Raw genomic sequence first — 18,480 nt, 5'->3', positions numbered from 1 at the left:
GACCCAAATCCTTCGCGTCACGAGAAGGTGCAAAATTTCAAATCTGTCCATTTTTAGTCCCTTATCTTTTGGTAAATTGCCATGTCTTGATTTTGTCCTAACATCCAAAAATACTAATGCGGCTCACGGCGACGTGAGCGTGCGAAGTGCAAAGTGCGTCATCAAAGCGCCACATTGCGCCTATCGCCCTTCATCCGAGCCCGTGCCCTTCACCCGAGCCCGTGCGCGTCAGGTGCTTCGCACCCTCCGCTAGGACTAGGGATAGTGGTTAGCCACATAAGAACAATATCATGGAAAGTTCCCTCCTTATAAAGTGTTTTATTTTCTTTACTCCTTTCCATGTGGGATGGAGTCTCCTTACTTCATTCCCTTCACATAAGCTATTTCCATTATTTATCTTATTTTTCCCTTTACTTATACCATGAATATTTTTAGTCCATCATCTTTGTTAGTTTTTCAAAACTGGACAAAATTTTTCGTGATATTACATCCTCCCCACCTTAGAATGAATCTTGTCCTCGACATTCACTAGAACAGATGTGGGTATTTCTTTCTCATCTCTGATTCTAACTCCCAAGTAAACTCGGGTCCTCTTCGAGAGTTCCATCGTATCTTGACTAATTTTAGCCTTCGACGTTTAAGTTGCTTAACTTTGAAATCTTCAAATTGTAGAGGTTGTTCTACGAATTTTAGATTTTCATTGATTTCGACATCTTTTAAGGGCATGGCTAAAGTTTCGTCAGCCAGACATTTACGTAAGTTAGAGACATGAAATACATCATGTATTCCTTTCATCTCTTCTGGCAAACGTAAGCGATAAGGAACAGTACCGATTCGTTCTAGTACTTCAAATGGTCCCACGAAACGTGGACTTAACTTTCCTTTCTTTCCGAATCGTACGACTCCTTTCCACGGTGATACTTTTAATAAGACCTTATCGCCTACTTGAAACTCCAACTGCTTACGGCGGACGTTTGCATAGCTCTTTTGTCAGTCTCTCGCCGTCTTCAGTCGTTCACGAATTTGTAACTCTTTATCCGTCGTTTCTTGGATGATCTCGGGTCCAGATAATTGATTATATCCCGTTTTGGACCAACATACAGGCGTTCTACATTTTCGTCCATACAAAGCTTCAATTGATTCAGCCTGAATACTTGTGTGATAACTATTGTTATACGAGATTCCATCAGAGGCAAGTGATCATCCCAACATCCGCCTAAGTCGATCACACAAGCTCGGAGCATGTCGTCAAGCGTTTGGATTGTTCTTTCACTTTGCCCATTAGTTTGAGGATGATAAGCAGTGCTAAGATTCAACTAAGTTCCTAACGCTTTTTGGAAACTATTCCAGAAATGAGACGTAAATCTACTGTCTCGATTGGATATGATAGATAATGGCACACCATGTAATGATACAATATTGTCCACGTATATTCGTGCCAATCTATCCATAGAGTAAGATTCATTGATAGGTAAGAAATGGGCGGATTTAGTTAATCCTCGTCTTCCATCACTGCCTCAGCTGTCTCACAATCTACATACCACCACTTCAGGTCTTTAAGCACATCCTTGGGCATTAATTTCATCGGTACTTCTTTCAAACACCGGATCGGTTTATACTTCATAATCATCCAAGGTTTTCCATCAGCTCTTAAACCTCTATCCTTGTCTTCAACAAGTTTTCCCTTTTGTGGTTTCAACAGCTCAAATTTCTTCTCTTTTATACTCTCTTTCCACACAATCTTCCCAATGACTCTAGCCATATTATCGTCACTTCTGTTTATCAATCCCATTCTGGCTAAGTCTTTCACTTCACATTCTGGCAGTGTATTCAACGATCTCAACATCCTTTTAAAGTACTGAACACCGTCATACCTTTTAATCACGAAGAGCCTCAACTGCTCATCATATATCCAGCAAATAATTCCTTTCTTCGCTTCAGCATAACCTTTAATGTTGTAACTCTTCTTAAACATTGTAGGAACCGCTGGTTTCTTCGTTTTGACGAACCACTGAGCATAGCCTTCTTTCCATCTAGGCTGCTGTTCCCATTCAGACTCATCACTTGCCATCTCTTTACTCATATCTGCTTTCTCAACATCTGGAATGTCATGTTCAATATTTTCCTCAACTATCTCTCCCTCTTCTATCTCTGTATCGATCACAATCACTTCTCCAATCTTCTCTATCTCATCACTCGGTAGTACATCATCATCACCAACCAAACCATCATCCATCTCCTCTACGTCCACTACCACCACATCATCACCACCAGCTGCAGTTGTCGACTCCCCCTGAGTTGTGGAAGTTCCAAGAGCTTGATCAGTTCTTGGCAACTCACCACCTGCACCTTTCGATGCATTGGGATCATCGTATCTATCATTTCGTCTCTTGGTCCTCAACTCATCGCCTTTACAGCTCGTCTCCCCCTGAGATGCCAAGAACTCCTTGAAAGCATCTATGATTTTTCCATGTTCTACCAGCAGGGACGACTGCATCTGATTCTCTGCAACTAGGCGTTGAATAGCCTGGGTCTGGATAAGATTAATCCTTGACTGCTCTGCCACGACCCGTTCAAGTGCTGCTATTCGTTCTGAGTCGGATAAGGTTGCATCGTGTTGGTGCATGATGTCAGTAGTTCAGTGTCGAGTGTCTGTAATCGTGTTAGTTAGATTTGTGTTTGTATGTAAGCGAAGTTGCTAACAAGTTTGCTTATATGGGCGAACTTGTTAGACAAGCGAAGTTAGGGACAACTTCGCCTGAACATGCCAGGCGAAGTTGTCGTGTCTATATAAGTTGTTTTGTTTACGGCTTATTGATTAGAATTAGAGTTTATTCGTGTATTCGAGTCAGAGAGTTTGTATTCAGTGATCATAGTATCACGTGTTTACGGTTGGAATACAACGTGTGTTTGATTATCGTATCGTGTGTTAGCTCGTAGTGTTTTCTATACTCGTAACGTCTTACGTAGGGATTCCGCACCTACGTAGAACGCGATATCTCGTGTAGATCCGGCTGGGAACCTACAATTGGTATCAGAGCTTTTGCTCGATTGTGTGGTTCGGGATTATCACGCGGGTGTAGAAATCGTTCCGTTCGACTATTCGCGGGACGAGTTTTCTGAGTTTTTGTGCTATACTCACCTCCTATAATCATAAACAACCCATAACACCTTCACAAACCTCGAAAAACCCAGAAATCTAATCTGCAGAAAGTTCGTGTTCATCAGGCGAAGTTGCCGTCACTGTTAGTAGGGTTTCGGCGAAGATATAAGGTTAAGCGAAGTTATCCACAACTTCGCCTACCTCTTCAAGTTCGCTTACCTCAAGCGAAGTTACCCACAACTTCGCCTACCTCCCAAGTTCGCTCAACTTAAGCGAAGTTATTCTCAACTTCGCCAATCCGGCGAATTTAAGAAAGTGAGCGAAGTTACAAATTCACGCGAAGTTAAGTCTTAAGCGAAGTTATCCACAACTTCGCCTACTGTGCTGTTTGAAAATAAAATTTTTGATTTTCGGATTTCTTTGAGTTTTGTGAAAGATGTCTTCGATAAACATTACCGAACTGGTAAAGATGGAAGTAGAAGCGGGTTCAGCTACAAAGGCACCTAAGATGCTTAAGAAAACTGATTATGTAGCGTGGAAAGATCGTTTTGAACAATATGTCAAGTACCAAGATGCTAAGATGTGGGTATGCATACAAGATGGTTACATTCCACCTACTGCTGAGTATGAGGGTCGTGATCAGATCAAGAAATACAAAGAGATGGAAGAAGAAGAGAAGAAAATGTATGAGACCGAAAGCAAAGCTCATGCAGCAATTACAATGGCTCTTCCACAAGAGATTCTGCACACTTTCAGAAAGTATAAAACTGCCAGAGAGCTTTGGGAAGCGCTTGAAAACCTGTTTGAGGGCAATGTGGGAATTCGTGCATCGAAGATTAAACTTCTAAAAACCCAATTCTCGGTCTTCAAGTATCTGAAGAATGAATCACTTGATGATATCATCACTAGATATTATCATCTGATGACTGAACTCAGCAACTATTCAATTGTTTACAAAGAAGATGAGATTGTTGAAAAACTTCTTGATGCTCTCCCACCGAAATGGGAGATGTATACTGTGTTGATGAGAGAAGACAAAGACTTTGCTGACTATGACCTGGAGATAGCAGTTAACAAGCTAAGAACGTTTGAACTGAACATGGTACGAAAGGAGACACCTACCGATCAGGTTCAAGATCCGGGTATGTATGGTGCAAAGGTTAACTCAGGATCAAGTTTGAAAACTGAATCATCTGCTTATTACTCTAAGGGAGAGTCAGGCGCTAACTCAACACACGAAGGACATGTATCTCTCAACATGAACGGTGATGTGTGCTTTGTAGCTGGAGGATCAAATGCTTCTCAACCTCAAGCAACCAAGAGTAGTTTTACCCCAAGTGTTTCAAACAACAACTACTCGAAGATGCCCATGAGTGTTAAATCTGCTGAACAACAGTTTGCTCTCTATGCATCTTTTATTGCTTCGTATGAGAATTACATTCAGGGTAAGATTGTTGATCCTGCAATTTTGGATGAAGACTATGATCAGATCGATGCTGATGATCTGGAGGAGATGGATCTGCAGTGGCAGATGGCTATGATTGTGAGAAGAGTTAAGAGGTTCATGAAGAAGACTGGCAGGAAGTTTGTCGGTGATAGGCCAGGGTTTCATAAGTCGAAGGTACGCTGTTACACTGTCAGCAGAATGGCCACTTTGCAAAAGAGTGCAAAAATGAACGTGTAGAACGCAGTCAAAACAGATCTACACAGCAGAGTGGTAGTGGTAATGACTATAGAGCCATGATTTCCAGACAGAACGAGGAGTACAACTGGAATCTGCATGTTGAAGAAGTATTTGAACAGGCCAATTTGGCAAACATCGAAACTGCAAACATCGAAACTGCAGATAGTGAGAAGGGAACTGGCGAAAATGAAGCTTACATGGCAGATGTGGCAGACCAGCTCTCCGAGGTAAGTACCGAACTCCCTTGTACTATGTGTGAACATCTGTCTGAACAACTGACAACTATAACTGATCAGTTTGTTAGTTTGGATGCGCAATTTAAAACTTTAAAAGAAGATCATCATTTCACTAAAGCTAGAGAAAATAGTTACAAAGTAAAAATTAAAGCTAGTGAGAAGGATATTAAAAGTCTTAAAGCAAAGCTTGCTGAAAAAATTCAAGTGATTGATCTTAGCTATGAAGTTCTAGAAGAGAAAACCAAACTAATAGCTGAAAGGGAAAAACAGATAGCTGATCACCAGGTAAAAGTGGTGGAACTTAACAGGAAACTTGAGCAATTCAGAAATTCCTCCGCTATACTTGATCACCTCGTTAGTGATCAAGGTTCCCCAAAAAGGGGAGGAATTGGTTATCATGAAGTTCCACCACCTTTCAATCATAATTACACTTATGATCCTAGTAATCAGAAATCTGTTGATGTTGACTATGGTCAGACAGTTCCAGTTAAAGTTACTATTAAAGAACCAGAAGTTAGTAAGCCTGTTGCAAGTGTTAAGATTTCTGCTCCGAGTCCTGTCTCATCTAACTCAGACAAGTCTTCTGAGTCGAGTGAGACAAAACAAGAGGAAGTGTTACCAAAAAGTGGAGAGAAAAATAAAACACCTGAAAAGAAGTCTCCACTAAACCCGTATGTCCCACCATATGTGAGACAAACGGGCAATAATACAGCCTCAACATCAAAGACAACTTGTGATAAGAAAGTTGGACACAGGAGTTGTTTTAGATGTAATCAATTAGGACACCTTGTTGCTGATTGCCCTCTGAAGCAGAAATTTAGAGGTGTGAGGACTTCAAAATCTGAGAAAAGAACTAACGTTAATCAATATAATGGTAAAAATGAAAACCCAGAAATTGGACTAATCAAGGTTTTCAAAGAAATAGATCTCAGTTTTTCACTGCTAACAACCAAACCTTAAGTAATAATTCTTTTAATTCACGAAGGTTTGGATGGCCTCATAGTCAATCCACAAGAAGGTATTCTGTTAGGACTCACAGAAATTATTATGATACTAACTTTGGACAGCCAAGGTACGGGATCTATCGACCCAAGACCAATCGGTCTTGGGTCCCCAGATTTTAATCATCTGCTTTAATCGTGCAGGAACAGTTGAACAGGGATGCCAACAATCAATGGGTTGTGGATAGCGGCTGTTCCCGGCACATGACGGGTAACAATAAATTGTTACACGACTTGAAACCTGTTCAAGGAGGAAGAGTGAGTTTCGCAGGAGAGAGCGGTGGAAGGATTACAGGAATAGGGACGGTGTCGAATGGAAAGATGACTTTGGAGAAAGTAAATTTTGTTGAAGAACTGAAGCACAATCTGCTGAGTGTTTCGCAGATTTGTGACAAAGACTACACCGTACATTTTACAAAGAATGAGGCGATTGTGTTGTATCCTGGTTTCAAGATACCAGAGGATTGGATTGTTATGAAGACTCCAAGAGTGAAGAATACGTATATCATGGATATGAGGTCGACTGAGATGGCCACAGAAGAATCGTGTCTTCTGTCAAAAGCAACTGAATCGGAGTCCGAGTTGTGGCATAGGAGAATGGGGCACATTCATCTTCGGAAAATGAACTACCTTGTCAAAAATGGGCTTGTGCTGGGTGTTCCCTTGAAGAATTTCAACTTTGAAGACAAATGCTTATCATGCAAAAAGGGAAAGCAACATAAGAAATCCCATCACACCAAGAAGGTCAATTCAATTGTCAGTACCCTAGAATTACTTCACATGGATCTTTTCGGTCCCGTGAATGTAAGAAGTGTAGGAGGAACATCTTATCGGCTTGGTGATCACTGATGATTTCTCTCGATATTCCTGGGTATATTTCCTGAAGTCAAAGGATGAAACAGTGCAGATGGTAAAGAATTTGATTACCAAGGTTGAGAATATCATGGGGAAACGGGTTAAATTCATCAGGAGTGACAATGGAACTGAGTTCAAGAACTATGAGATGGAGATCTTCTGCTTACAGAAGGGGATAGAACACCAATACAGCGCACCGTATACACCGCAACAAAATGGAGTGGCTGAGAGGAAGAACATAACCTTAATTGAAGGAGCCAGAACCATGCTGGCTGATTCGAAACTTCCCGTGGTGTTCTGGGCTGAAGCTGTTGCAACAGCCTGTTATATCCTTAATAGAGTGTTAACTGTTAAAAGATTAAATAAAACCTGTTATGAACTTATGCATGGGAGAAAGCCCAACTTGAGTGGTCTTGAACCATTCGGGTCCCCGTGTTCGATATTAAAGACCAATTCTAAATTTGGTGAAGTAGCCGACGAAGGAATCTTAGTCGGATACGTTGTTGGAACTCCCAACAGACGGGTCTTTAATACATCGACCAGCAAGGTTGAGGTGGTGTGTAACACTGATATCACAAGTTACAAATCACCAAAACCAAGCACGGGACCCGCTGGGGTTTTCGACTATGATAGACTTTTTAAATCTTTTAACATACCTTATTTGGATTGTGCAGAAGTTGAAGAAAGACTTGCTACGAAGATGATTTGCGATGAGGAAGACACCTTGGTGCAACGACCACAGTATGATGAATGTCAGCCTTCCTCGTCAAATGCTGTCAATACCCCTGCTGCCTCTACTGAAGAGGAATTCATCAATCCGTTTCACTCTCAACATCAATCACCCATTGATGAGCTATCTTCTAACTTGGAAGATAATCTGAATGTCAGTTCGGTTCCGAATACGAGAATTCACAAAGATCATCCTTTGGAGAATGTGATAGGTGATCTGTCCGATGGTATACAAACAAGAAAAAGCTTGAATGAGCACACCTGTGTTTACACAAGCATTAAAGAATCAGGCATAATCAACGAGTGCTTGTACACCTGCTTTATCAGCCAGATTGAACCAAAGAACTATCAAATGGCTCTTAAGGACAGCTCGTGTGTCGAAGCCATGCAAGAAGAGTTAGCTCAGTTTAAGAAAATGGACGTATATAATTTGGTTGAAAAACCAAAGAATGTGCATGCGATAGGCACGAAATGGGTCTTCAAATGTAAGAGAGATGAGAAAGGGATTGTTATCAGGAACAAGGCGAGGCTGGTTGTTAAAGGCTTTAATCAACAAGAGGGGATTGATTACAATGAGGTGTTTGCTCCTGTGGCAAGATTAGAAGCCATTCGGCTGTTTTTGGCATTTGCTGCTCATAAGGAGATGAAAGTCTTTCAGTTGGATGTGAAGAGTGCGTTCCTAAATGGTAAAGTCGATGAGGTTGTGTACGTTGAGCAACCTCCGGGTTTTCCTGACCCTGACTTTCCCGATCACGTGTACAAGCTAAGTAAAGCGCTGTATGAACTACATCAGGCACCTCGTGCCTGGTATTCAACCTTATCAGATTACTTGCTTGAGAATGAGTTTGAAAGAGGTAAGATTGATAGCACATTGTTCTTCAAGAGAAAAGGGAGCGACTTTCTACTGGTGCAAGTCTACGTGGACGACATTATCTTTGCTGCATCAAAGGTCGCCATGTGTCAGGAGTTTGAGGCCGTCATGAAGAAGAGATTTGAAATGAGTGCTATGGGTGAACTAACTTTCTTTTTAGAAAGACGGGATGTTCATTCATCAGACGAAGTATGTCCATGATGTTCTCAAACGCTTCAAGATGGAGGACAGCACTCCATATGATACTCCAGTCTGCGTCAATCACAAATTGGGTGCTGATTCAGACAACGATGCAGACGTGGACCCAACCCAATATCGGGCTATTATAGGTTCTTTAATGTACTTAACTGCTTCAAGGCCTGATATAATGTTTGTTGTTTGTCTTTGTGCACGCTTTCAGGCAAACCCAAAAGAATCTCATTTGAAGGGTGCGAAGAGGATACTGCGGTATCTCAAAGGCAAACCGAAGCTGGGGTTGTGGTACTCGAGAGGAGGAGACTTGGAGCTAGTCGCTTACACAGATTCTGATTATGGAGGGTGCAATCAGAGTCGGAAGTCTACAACTGGTGGATGTCAGTTTCTTGGTGGCAGACTAGTGTCGTGGCAATGCAAGAAGCAGACCTCAGTCGCCATTTCAACCTGTGAAGCAGAATACATGGCAGCATCCAACTGCTGCTCCCAGGTTCTTTGGATTCAACAACAGTTGCGCGATTATGGTCTGAATTTCTCACTTACTCCTATTTGCATTAATAACACTGCTGCTATCTCAGTAACTAACAATCCCGTAAAGCATAGTAAAACTAAACATATTGACATTCGTCATCATTTTATACGGGATTGTGCTGAGAAGAAACTGATTGTGCTCGAAAAGGTTGACACGTTAGATAATTTCGCTGACTTGTTCACGAAAGCGTTTGACAAAACTAGATTTCAAAACCTTGTTGAGCTGAATGGGATGATCAATCCCGAGTAACCATGTCATATGTTTGTGTTTGAATTAAAAAAAAACGTCACTATCGCTAAGAATTATGTCGGTTGCCTCAGTTTGAAGGACATATCTTCGGATATGTTTGGTCCTCATTTCTACTTGTAGAATATGAGGATAGCCATTAACCAGATGACTGAAAGTGACCGGGGCGGTTTTTGATGTGTTTTCATTCTTTCGCTGAAAATTAGTCGATCACACTTAGTTAGAAGGACACATACTAGTATGTGGTCGGTCCAGCTGATCCATTGGATCTTCGGGATAGCCGTTTCCCTGAAGACTTTGATTTGGTCGGGGCGATTGAAGTTAATTTTTTTTTTCTTTCCGGGAGATGAAATTATTTTTCAAGTCTACTACTTCGTAAGAAGTTACTTTACTATGTTTAACAGAAAATTGATCCAACCTTGGAAAGTGATAGATATACTGATTCTGTGTGCTTAACTAGTGAAGTTATTAGGCCTAAAAGACTTTAGAACAGTCATTGTATGTCATGGTAGCTTTTTATGGTGCGTAAAAGTAGAAGTGATACTAACTAAATCTACTCGATTTTACGTGGACACTCCTTAAGAGTTGTGCATGTCTTCATATATATCTTTCCGAATGATAGGCAGAAAAGCGATTACCCAGTCGTACACGAGCCCGTGAGTGTTCTGATTCCTGTGAAGATAGCGTGTCAAGACACTGCAGTGATCCAGATTCGGGACTTGCAGTTGTTTTCTACGTGAAGTTGTGTATATACAGATTAAAAAAAAAATTAAAAATTATTTCTAGAGTTCATAATGTTAATGATTCTCAATCAAGACGCAAGAAGGTGAACGGGAAACAGAGTCTAAGATCGAAGAGTAATTGTTACTTAATCAGACACTACGGGTCGAGGTCAATTCGGGGTGACTTGGGGAAAGCCAAATATGCCTTGAGAATAGATAGGAGGCATCATAATCTCTGAGTTGTTGCCCACTTAAGTTTTGAGCTTAATTGAACCTAACTCGTATCACAGAAACGATGAAAATCATTTTAAGTATATTACCTGCTTACAACCTGTTTCTTTATGTCATAATACAGCTGAACACGGATCTGTGTGACAGTCACGTAATTAGTATGATTCCTGTTCGGATCTTTTCTAAAACATGGTAGTCCCTGTCGAGACTGAAATTTGATCCCGTGTACTTTATTTTTTCAAATTTTCGTTACTTATGTAGTTGTATGATTTTATACGTGGTTACTTGGTCTTGATCGTATCATTTAACGCTTTAAAGGAAGTTTTTTAAAACTTTATCGAAAATTGTTCAAAGTATAGGGGTTTGTTTTGTAAATACCGGCGAACTTGTTCATAACTTCGCCTGGAATAGGCGAAGTTATCGATAACTTCGCCTGTACTAACTTTGACCCTATATAAAGAAGTTTTTAGGTCAAACAGTTTCATTATTTCAAAACCAGCGAACTTATCGAGCATTTCTCTTCGATCATCTGTGTTTTTCTTACTTCGATTCTAATCAAATTCAAGGTGTGTAGGGTTCGATTATCATATTATCATTGTCTATTGAGGTTAATCATCGGTCGTTTCGACTCGATTCACGACCTCGTTCTTCCGAACCTTAAACACCCGATTTAAAACTTGTTATTACGTGATAGTAATTTACTTGAACGTCTAAAACTTCATAAAATCATGTGTTACGGAGTCCTCGATCTCAAATTTCATCATCTACACGTCGTTCGATAAACCTATCTGTTGCCGATTCGAATTCGGCGAAGTTACAGTTTAGGCGAAGTTATCCGTAACTTCGCCTGAGGTCTAACTTCGCCTGATAATTAATTTTGAAACAGTTTAGGAAGCGATGTTGTAGTTAGGCGAAGTTCTCATTAACTTCGCCTAAACCTTTGTACTTAACAGTTAATAGACGAAGTTCAAGTTGAAGCGAAGTTGTTTCCCAACTTCGCCCCACCTTTAACTTCGCCTGTACAGAATAGATCACAACTTCGCTCATGGTAACAGGCAAACTTGTGATTTGCTTTGACGTTTATCTAACTTAGCCTGTTTGTTGCAGATATGGCTGCTGTTGCTGGAGCAGGTGGTGCAGGCGGTGATGACCGAGGTGATAACCAGAGACAGTTCTTCCCGGGTCACAACATGTATATAACATTAGACCCGGAGGCGAGCGAAGTTGATGATTTCCGCGAAATCATCACGTTTCTGTTACGCTCGCGGATATTCCATGCGATTACAACAACTCTGCCGATATCCTTGCCCAACATTGAGGATTTTTGGCAGACCGTGGAATATGACTGTAGAGTCGAACCCCCGGTGATGCGCGCAACAGTCAACAATCAGATTGTTCAGTTCTCTTCTGAACAAATCCGGGCGGCTTTACGGTTTGGAAATGAGACAAGGGATGACCCGACAGAGTTTGTAGCTCCTTTCCGTGATGGAGCGTTTTTGAGAATGGGATACTCTGGTCCCTTGGGGGATACACAGAGGAGGAAAGGATTTTTACTTGACCAGTGGCGCTTTCTCATGCATGTTATGATTGTTTGTATGTCAGGGAGAAAGGCGGGCACTGATGGCATGGGCGCTACCATGCAGTCAGCGATGACTGCTCTGACTTACAACAAGCGATACAGCTTTAGTCAGATGGTCTTTTATGAGATTGATCGTCAAAGAAGAGCGATGGCGCGTGAGCGATTTATCATGTATCCAAGATTTCTTCAAATGATCTTGAATCATGTTGCTCCAACGCTTCCTCAGCGCCGTCCGATCCGATACGTTGAGAGTGTGAATAAACGGATCTTCGCCCAATGTAGATCCTCCAGTGCGAGGAGCAAACCTGAGCTCCGTCCTCGCCATACTCCACTTTTTGGGTACTTGATCAACCCGGGGTATGTGCCTGCTCGTGGGGACGAGTTTAGGGACCCGGCACCACAACAGGCAGGAGCACCTCAAGTTATACCTGCTGCACCTGTTGTGTCACCGGAGGAGAACGTGGACCTTGATGCAGAATTTGGTGGTCAAGGCTTCTTTGATATGGATCGGGTGGATCCAGAGGAAAACGTACAGGTCTCGGTAGCCCAAGTGTCGAGTGTGAATGTTACTAGGACAGCTGCTACGGTGGCTGGTTCTGATTCTGATGATGAAGTGGCAGAGGCAAGAAGGATTATGGTAACTCGAGAAAGACTACATGGGAAAAGAAAGAGAACAGATGATGACAGCGAGTCAGATTATGAGGAAGAGGTACAACAGTTAATACGCAGATCAAGAAGGGAACGGATAGGTGCAGGATCGGGAGCCGGTGAGAGCTCTAGGGTGGTACGTTTCACTCCACCAGCACTATCCGGTATGACAATGGTTCCCTCAACATCACAGGTTACAAGGCCAAGCGCTACGGTTGTTCCCGTGGTGGCTACCTCATCTACATTTGGCCTCCCACACACTACTTTCCAATTTTCGGCTCCTGAGATCGTTTCGTTGCCGCCTCCGACTGTTACTCCAACGGAGGTCGTGGCACAATTTATCGAGTCGACTGTTGTGGCCACTGCAGGGTTATCGGTGACGATACCACCTGCGGTTACGTCTATTTCTACTTCTGAGGTCCCGGTGACATCGGAAATCCCTCCTCAGTACACTCAAGATATATCACATATGAGGTTCGATTTCGATGCAACCTTATCCGACTCAGAACGAATAGCAGCACTTGAACGGGTCGTGGCAGTGCAGTCAAGGATTAATCTTATCCAGACCCAGGCTATTCAACGCCTAGTTGCAGAGAATCAGATGCAGTCGTCCCTGCTGGTAGAACATGGAAAAATCATAGATGCTTTCAAGGAGTTCTTGGCATCTCAGGGGGAGACGAGATGTAAAGGCGATGAGTTGAGGACCAAGAGACGAAATGATAGAGACGATGATCCCAATGCATCGAAAGGTGCAGGTGGTGAGTTGCCAAGAACTGATCAAGCTCTTGGAACTTCCACAACTCAGGGGGAGTCAACAACTGCGGCTGGTGGTGATGATGTGGTGGTAGTGGACGTAGAGGAGATGGATGATGGTTTGGTTGGTGATGATGATGTACTACCGAGTGATGAGATAGAGAAGATTGGAGAAGAGATTGTGATTGATATAGAGATAGAAGAGGGAGAGATAGTTGAGGAAAATATTGAGCATGACATTCCAGATGTTGAGAAAGCAGATATGAGTAAAGAGATGGCAAGTGATGAGTCTGAATGGGAAGAGCAGCCTAGATGGAAAGAAGGCTATGCTCAGTGGTTCGTCAAAACGAAGAAACCAGCGGTTCCTACAATGTTTAAGAAAAGTTACAACATTAAAGGTTATGCTGAAGCGAAGAAAGGAATTATTTGTTGGATATATGATGAGCAGTTGAGGCTCTTCGTGATTAAAAGGTATGACGGTGTTCAGTACTTTAAAAGGATGTTGAGATCGTTGAATACACTGCCAGAATGTGAAGTGAAAGACTTAGCCAGATTGGGATTGATAAACAGAAGTGACGATAATATGGCTAGAGTCATTGGGAAGATTGTGTGGAAAGAGAGTATAAAAGAGAAGAAATTTGAGCTGTTGAAACCACAAAAGGGAAAACTTGTTGAAGACAAGGATAGAGGTTTAAGAGCTGATGGAAAACCTTGGATGATTATGAAGTATAAACCGATCCGGTGTTTGAAAGAAGTACCGATGAAATTAATGCCCAAGGATGTGCTTAAAGACCTGAAGTGGTGGTATGTAGATTGTGAGACAGCTGAGGCAGTGATGGAAGACGAGGATGAACAAGAGGTGCTAAGAGTTTATGATCCGATGCACTTGGTAAACTTATCGCAAGCTGATTTGCAGGTGTTGAATGATAAGAAGATATTTTATATTCCTGCTTGGAAAGACGAAGCGAGGAAATATCAAAGAGTTGTCTCGGTTTGTGTTCGAGAAGGAGTGCATGCTTGAAGATAGAAGATTGAAGATTACTAGACACGTGTTTGAAGCTAAAGAGATGAAGCTACTGCCAAGGGGGAGTCTGTTGGTGCATGATGTCAGTAGTTCAGTGTCGAGTGTCTGTAATCGTGTTAGTTAGATTTGTGTTTGTTTGTAAGCGAAGTTGCTAACAAGTTCGCTTATATGGGTGAACTTGTTAGACAAGCGAAGTTAGGGACAACTTCGCCTGAACATGCCAGGCGAAGTTGTCGTGTCTATATAAGTTGTTTTGTTTACGGCTTATTGATTAGAATTAGAGTTTATTCGTGTATTCGAGTCAGAGAGTTTGTATTCAGTGATCATAGTATCACGTGTTTACGGTTGGAATATAACGTGTGTTTGATTATCGTATCGTGTGTTAGCTCGTAGTGTTTTCTATACTCGTAACGTCTTACGTATGGATTCCGCACCTACGTAGAACGCGATATCTCGTGTAGATCCGGCTGGGAACCTACATCTATCAATGATTACCCAAATAGCATTGTGTTGTCGGGTAGTTTTACGTAGTTTCATAATGAAATCCATTGTTATCATCTCCCATTTCCATACAGGAAGTTCAGGTTGTTGAAGCAAACCTGAAGGTTTTTGATGCTCTGCCTTGACTTGTAAACAGGTTAAACATTTAGCGACATACAAAGCAATATCCCTTTTTATTCCATTCCACCAGTAGTTAGGCTTAAGGTTTTGATACATTTTATCACTACCAGGATGCATCATATACTTTGATCTATGAGCTTCACACATAATCCTTTCACGTAGATCACCAACAATCGGTACCCAGATTGTATTTCCGAGTCTTAGTATATCGTCATCTCCTTTGACTAAAGAATCAATGGTGCAGTTACGTTTTTCTTCGGAGATATGATTTTCTTCAATTTCTTGCCTCTAAGCCTTCTTGATTTGTTCGATTAAATCTATTTGTAGCTCTAATCTCAAGGCTCGAACTCTTTTGGGTTTCTCACGTTCTTTCCGGCTTAATGCGTCAACTACCACATTTGCTTTTCCTTCATGATAGATGATTTCACATTCGTAATTGTTTAAGGTTTCCATCCATCTTCTTTTACACATGTTAAGTTCCTTCTGATCAAATATGTGCTTTAAACTCTTATGATCAGTGTACACGATAAACTTGACTCCGTAGAGATAGTGCCTCCATAACTCTATGGCAAAAATTATGGCACCTAACTCTAGATCGTGAGTCGTATAATTCTTTTCGTGTACTTTCAATTGACGAGAAGCATAAGATATTACTTTCTTTCTTTGCATTAGTACGAAACCCCAACCTGAATGAGATGCGTCACTCAATACAACAAAATCCTCTGTACCCTCTGGCAAGGCCAGTATATGTGCATTTGTAAGCTTTTGTTTAAGTAAGTCAAAATGCTTCTTATTGTTTGATTCCCCATTCATACTCAACATTCTTTCGAGTTAATGAAGTTAGGGGACCTGCTATACGGGAGAAATTTTTGATGAATCTTCTATAATATCTAGCCAAACCTAGGAAACTCCGGACCTCGGTTGGCGATCTAGGAATCTCCCATTTAGCTATTGCTTCAATCTTTGCGGGGCCCACTTGAATTTCATCTTCTTCTAATTTAGAATAATAAGTATATCGTCGATGAATACGAAACAAATTTATCTAAATAAGGCTTACAAACTCTGTTCATCAAGTCCATGAAAGCGGCTGGGGCATTAGTGAGTCCAAATGGCATTACTGTGAACTCATAATGTCCGTACCTTGTCCGAAAAGCTGTTTTCGGAATATCTTCTTTTTTAACTTTCAACAAATGGTATCCAGATCGTAAATCTATTTTCAAAAGAAACTCGCTCCTTGCAATTGATCGAATAGGTCGTCAATTCTAGGTAGCGGATATCGATTCTTAATAGTTACTTTGTTCAAGGCTCTATAATCGATACACATTCTCATGGAACCATCTTTCTTCTTGACGAATAATATCGGTACTCCCCAAGGTGATGAGCGTGGACGAATAAATCCTTTCTCTAACAACTCATCCAGTTGTTTCTTCAATTCCTTCATTTATGTTAGAGCTAAACGATAGGGAGATTTGGCTATTGGAGCTGTTCCAGGCATTAAGTCTATTCTGAATTCAACTTCTCGATTAGGTGGAATTCCTGGAAGTTCATCTGGAAAGACGTCGGAAAATTCGGATACTATAGGTACGTCTTTGATTTCCTTCGGTTTTGATTCTTCCGTTACATAAGCCATAAATGCTAAACATCCTTGGTTTAAGCATTTGTTAGCTTTTATCATGAAGATTATGCTAACATAACTGGCATCTTTGTCGCCCGCGATTTGAATTGTTCGTTTGTAAGGGGCTTGGAGTTCTATGGTTTTCTTATTGCAAATGTTATGGCCATGGTTGTCGGATAACCAGTCTATACCTAGAAATATATCAAAGCCTGCTAAGGTCGTGGGCAGTAATTGTACAGGGATGACATAGCCTGCCAACAAGATCTTTCCATGTTCTAAGGTTTCGGAAATTTTAACTATCTCACCACTAGCCGTCTCGACGTTTATAGTTTTATTCAGTTTCATTAAAGGTTCGTTTAATAGACTACAAAACTTATAATCTATAAAACTTTGATTTGCACCAGAATCAAATAAAACTCTCGCGTAAACGTTATTAACTAAGAACGTACCGGTGATGGTTTCCAGTATGTTTGCGGCCTTTTTGGTGTCGAGTACAAAGAATCAAGCATTCCCTTTCTTCCCATCGTTCTTATTGCCGCTCCCTCCAGCACTTCCAGTACCTCTACTACCAACAACATTCTTTTTAGGACATTCAAAGCTAAGATGTCCCATCTCCTTGCAGTTGAAGCAAGTCATCATGTTCTTCCAACAATCAGCAGCAGCATGCCTGGCTTTTTGCATGTATCACAGATGGCAGATGTAGATGTTGCAAATCGGCATTATCCCAAATGATGCCTTTTACAAATCTTGCACAACGGGTAGTTGGAATTAAATCCATCCCTCCTCCTATCCACGTCCTTTCCCTTGAAAAGGTTATTTCCCTTTCCCTTCTTGTCATTCGTTGTATATTCGTTCTTATCCTCTTCCTTGTTACGGATCAGATCGTTCTTTAGATAACCGGCCAGCTCCATGGCGGATTCGGTCGTCTGCGGCATATGAGACCTCACCATGTCTTGTATCTCTCTCGGTAAACCCCATATGTAGTGGGTTACCTTGCTCGATTCGGGTGTTACCAATTGGGGCACAAGTCTACAATACTCTTGGAACTTGGTATTGTAGTCTCTCAGATTAGTCCCGACTACCTTGTGATTGAGAAACTTGGTTTGGATTAAATCAGTCTCATGCATTGGATAGAATTTCTGCATAACCAACTCTTTAAATTCTTCCCATGTCAGGTGATACATGGTTCTTCTACCTCTTGTTATCAACAGAGTGTTCCACCACTCTAATGCTTCCCTTTAAACATTTGTGCTGTGTGCTGAATCTTTTCTTCCCTAGTGCATTTGCTTATTAGGACGATTTATTCCATTTCTTCAAGCCATCTTATGGCTGCTATAGCTCCTTTGTCGCCATAAAACTCCTTTGGCCCACAGTTCTTAAAGTCCTTGAACAAACAACCTTCGATTGTTAACTTCTTTTTAAAGGTTTGGTGGAACTCTTCACCATTGGTTGATCCTTGATCACTCTCTTCTTTTTGAGGTGTAGGATTTGGATGGGATTTGGATTTGACAGTTTTACTGGGCTGTCGGTTTTCACTTTGATTTTTTCATTCATGGCGGGTAATAAAGTATTCATGGCATTAATCATTTCTTGCATTTTTGTTATTAGCTGCTCATGATTTCCTTGAGCAGGCTCGATTTTTTATTGGTTGCTTTTTGCGTTAGAAGCTTCCTTATTCTGAGAGGGATTACTTTGTTTCGACATTCTGAAATTATAAAAAAATTGACTCATAACTAAAAGTTTTTATTTATAACACAAACGAGAATATCTTACAACAACGATAACTTCTACTACCATGGACTTAGAAACAAACGATACTAGAACAAGCACAACGAACT

The 18,480-nt window shown here is 41.2% G+C and overlaps 1 protein-coding gene across 1 annotated transcript; it reads right to left on the bottom strand.

Moving 5' to 3' along the window:
* Positions 1-16,468: 16,468 nt before the first annotated feature.
* On the bottom strand, positions 16,469-16,987 carry LOC143597019 (uncharacterized). The gene has a single exon (XM_077075644.1). It carries the CDS (start codon positions 16,985-16,987, stop codon positions 16,469-16,471), a length of 519 nt encoding a protein of 172 aa, XP_076931759.1.
* Between the last annotated feature and the right edge of the window lie 1,493 nt (positions 16,988-18,480).

This window comes from Bidens hawaiensis, unplaced genomic scaffold (assembly GCF_021521415.1).
Source record: "Bidens hawaiensis isolate Kalapana, Puna unplaced genomic scaffold, B.hawaiensis_p1.1 tig00047490_1, whole genome shotgun sequence".
Lineage (NCBI taxonomy): Eukaryota > Viridiplantae > Streptophyta > Magnoliopsida > Asterales > Asteraceae > Bidens > Bidens hawaiensis.
Note: the sequence above shows the minus strand (reverse complement) of the source record. Positions and strands in the feature narration are given on the sequence as shown.

Bases quoted from the DNA above. Each gene is read 5' to 3' on its own strand.
- LOC143597019 (XM_077075644.1), bottom strand. From the start codon at position 16,987: ATGAAACTGAATAAAACTATAAACGTCGAGACGGCTAGTGGTGAGATA.